We start from the raw sequence: 1,472 nt of genomic DNA on the forward strand, positions 1-1,472 counted from the left end.
GGACAGACAGACAGACAGACAGACAGACAGACAGACAGACAGACAGACAGACAGACAGACAGACAGACAGACAGACAGACAGACAGGGGGGAACAGCCATTGTTTGTTCTATTTTATCCGTGACACGCACAGAGCGACGCTCGAACCCTCCAATCTTGAACTGTAATTCTCTTGATTTTTCTGTTGTTTAACGTTGACAAGAGGGCGGTGTTACCTTGGCATTCGCGTCACAGAGAGACGAATACCGTTTAGAAAATCGTTACACCCCCACCCCGCCACCCCAACCCCCCAAAAATGGGGGGAAATAAAAATCTTACATTATCTGATCATGGTGTATTATTACCTCCGTGAATTTCCTCAACAAGAGCTCTGAATTATAATTCCTATAATGATCCCGAATAGCTTATGTCATTTTCTGGTTAACTTTTATTTTTCTAAATTTGAATGGAATTGGTAAACACGATGTGCTTTGCTACTTGACAACCAAAATAGAGCCTCAGTTTTACATTGGCACTCGGCTTTTGCTCTGAAGACTTTGAATTACGAAACAGTTCGTCTTGTGCACGGAAACAGGATAATGCGTTTGCCTGTAAGTACTTCGATTGGGGATTTGCTTTCTCTATGAAGTGCTGACTCAGACAAAAGCGTTTCTGATGCGCCTCTCGGAAGGAATTCACCATATTGTATTATTCAATATTTCGTTGGATACGACGCGACAAAGACCGAGGTGAATTCCTCCCTTAGTCCCAACGTGAGATATCTGTGCTGGACAGTTCTTCGCTAGTCTTTCACAAGACGAGAGAAAAGTCTCTCTGCAAAGTCTGTATAGGAAGATCACCTTGGACAGGCTTTGGATACTGACTTTCGGTAGACGCTAGAGTCTGTCCACTAAGGTAGCAAAGAGAGATCATTTTAGGTGGTGTGGAAGTACTGACCAATCATTGTGGGCGGTGTGGAAGTACTGACCAATCATTGCAGGCGGTGTGGAAGTACTGACCAATCTATAGGGAAATCTCCGGACGCTGCCCACAGTCTCCTCCGAGACTGAGCATGGATATTGTTCTCCGTCCGCTACACTGAACATGGATCACATCGACGTCATAACGGACTGCCGCGTCAAGAACGGTGACGTCACGGCCAATGGCCGGTCGTCGTCCAAGCAGCGATCCACAGACCCTTTCCTGGCCCTGGGCCCGGAGTTCTCCTCCTCCTTTGGATCTAGGCGGGACTCGAACACAAACACCAAGACATGCGAGTACATCACCGGCCTCGGGGTGAGAGCAGACGGAAAGGTGGGTCAAGGTCACTAACGTAGCTGTCTGTCTGACTGTCTGACTGACTTTCTGTCTGTCTGTCTCTCTGTCTGTCTATCTGTCTGTATGTCTGTCTGTCTGACTTTCTGTCTGACTGTCTGTCTGTCTGTCTATCTATCTCTCAAAGTGTATAGTGTTTTGTGTGTGTGTGTGTGTGTG

At 46.9% G+C, this 1,472-nt stretch overlaps 1 protein-coding gene across 3 annotated transcripts in view; it reads left to right on the forward strand.

Annotated features, from left to right (window-relative positions):
- LOC101850995 (tetraspanin-18) overlaps positions 1-1,472 on the forward strand; it is a 129,318-nt gene that overhangs the window by 38,208 nt on the left and 89,638 nt on the right. For all 3 annotated transcript variants that reach the window (XM_005109940.3, XM_005109941.3, XM_005109942.3), the window contains exon 2: positions 493-1,292. In XM_005109940.3, the coding sequence (XP_005109997.1) occupies positions 1,083-1,292 (210 nt within the window). In that variant the 5' untranslated portion in view covers positions 493-1,082. The remainder of the gene's footprint in view (positions 1-492; positions 1,293-1,472) is intronic.

Source organism: Aplysia californica, unplaced genomic scaffold (assembly GCF_000002075.1).
Source record: "Aplysia californica isolate F4 #8 unplaced genomic scaffold, AplCal3.0 scaffold00833, whole genome shotgun sequence".
Lineage (NCBI taxonomy): Eukaryota > Metazoa > Mollusca > Gastropoda > Aplysiida > Aplysiidae > Aplysia > Aplysia californica.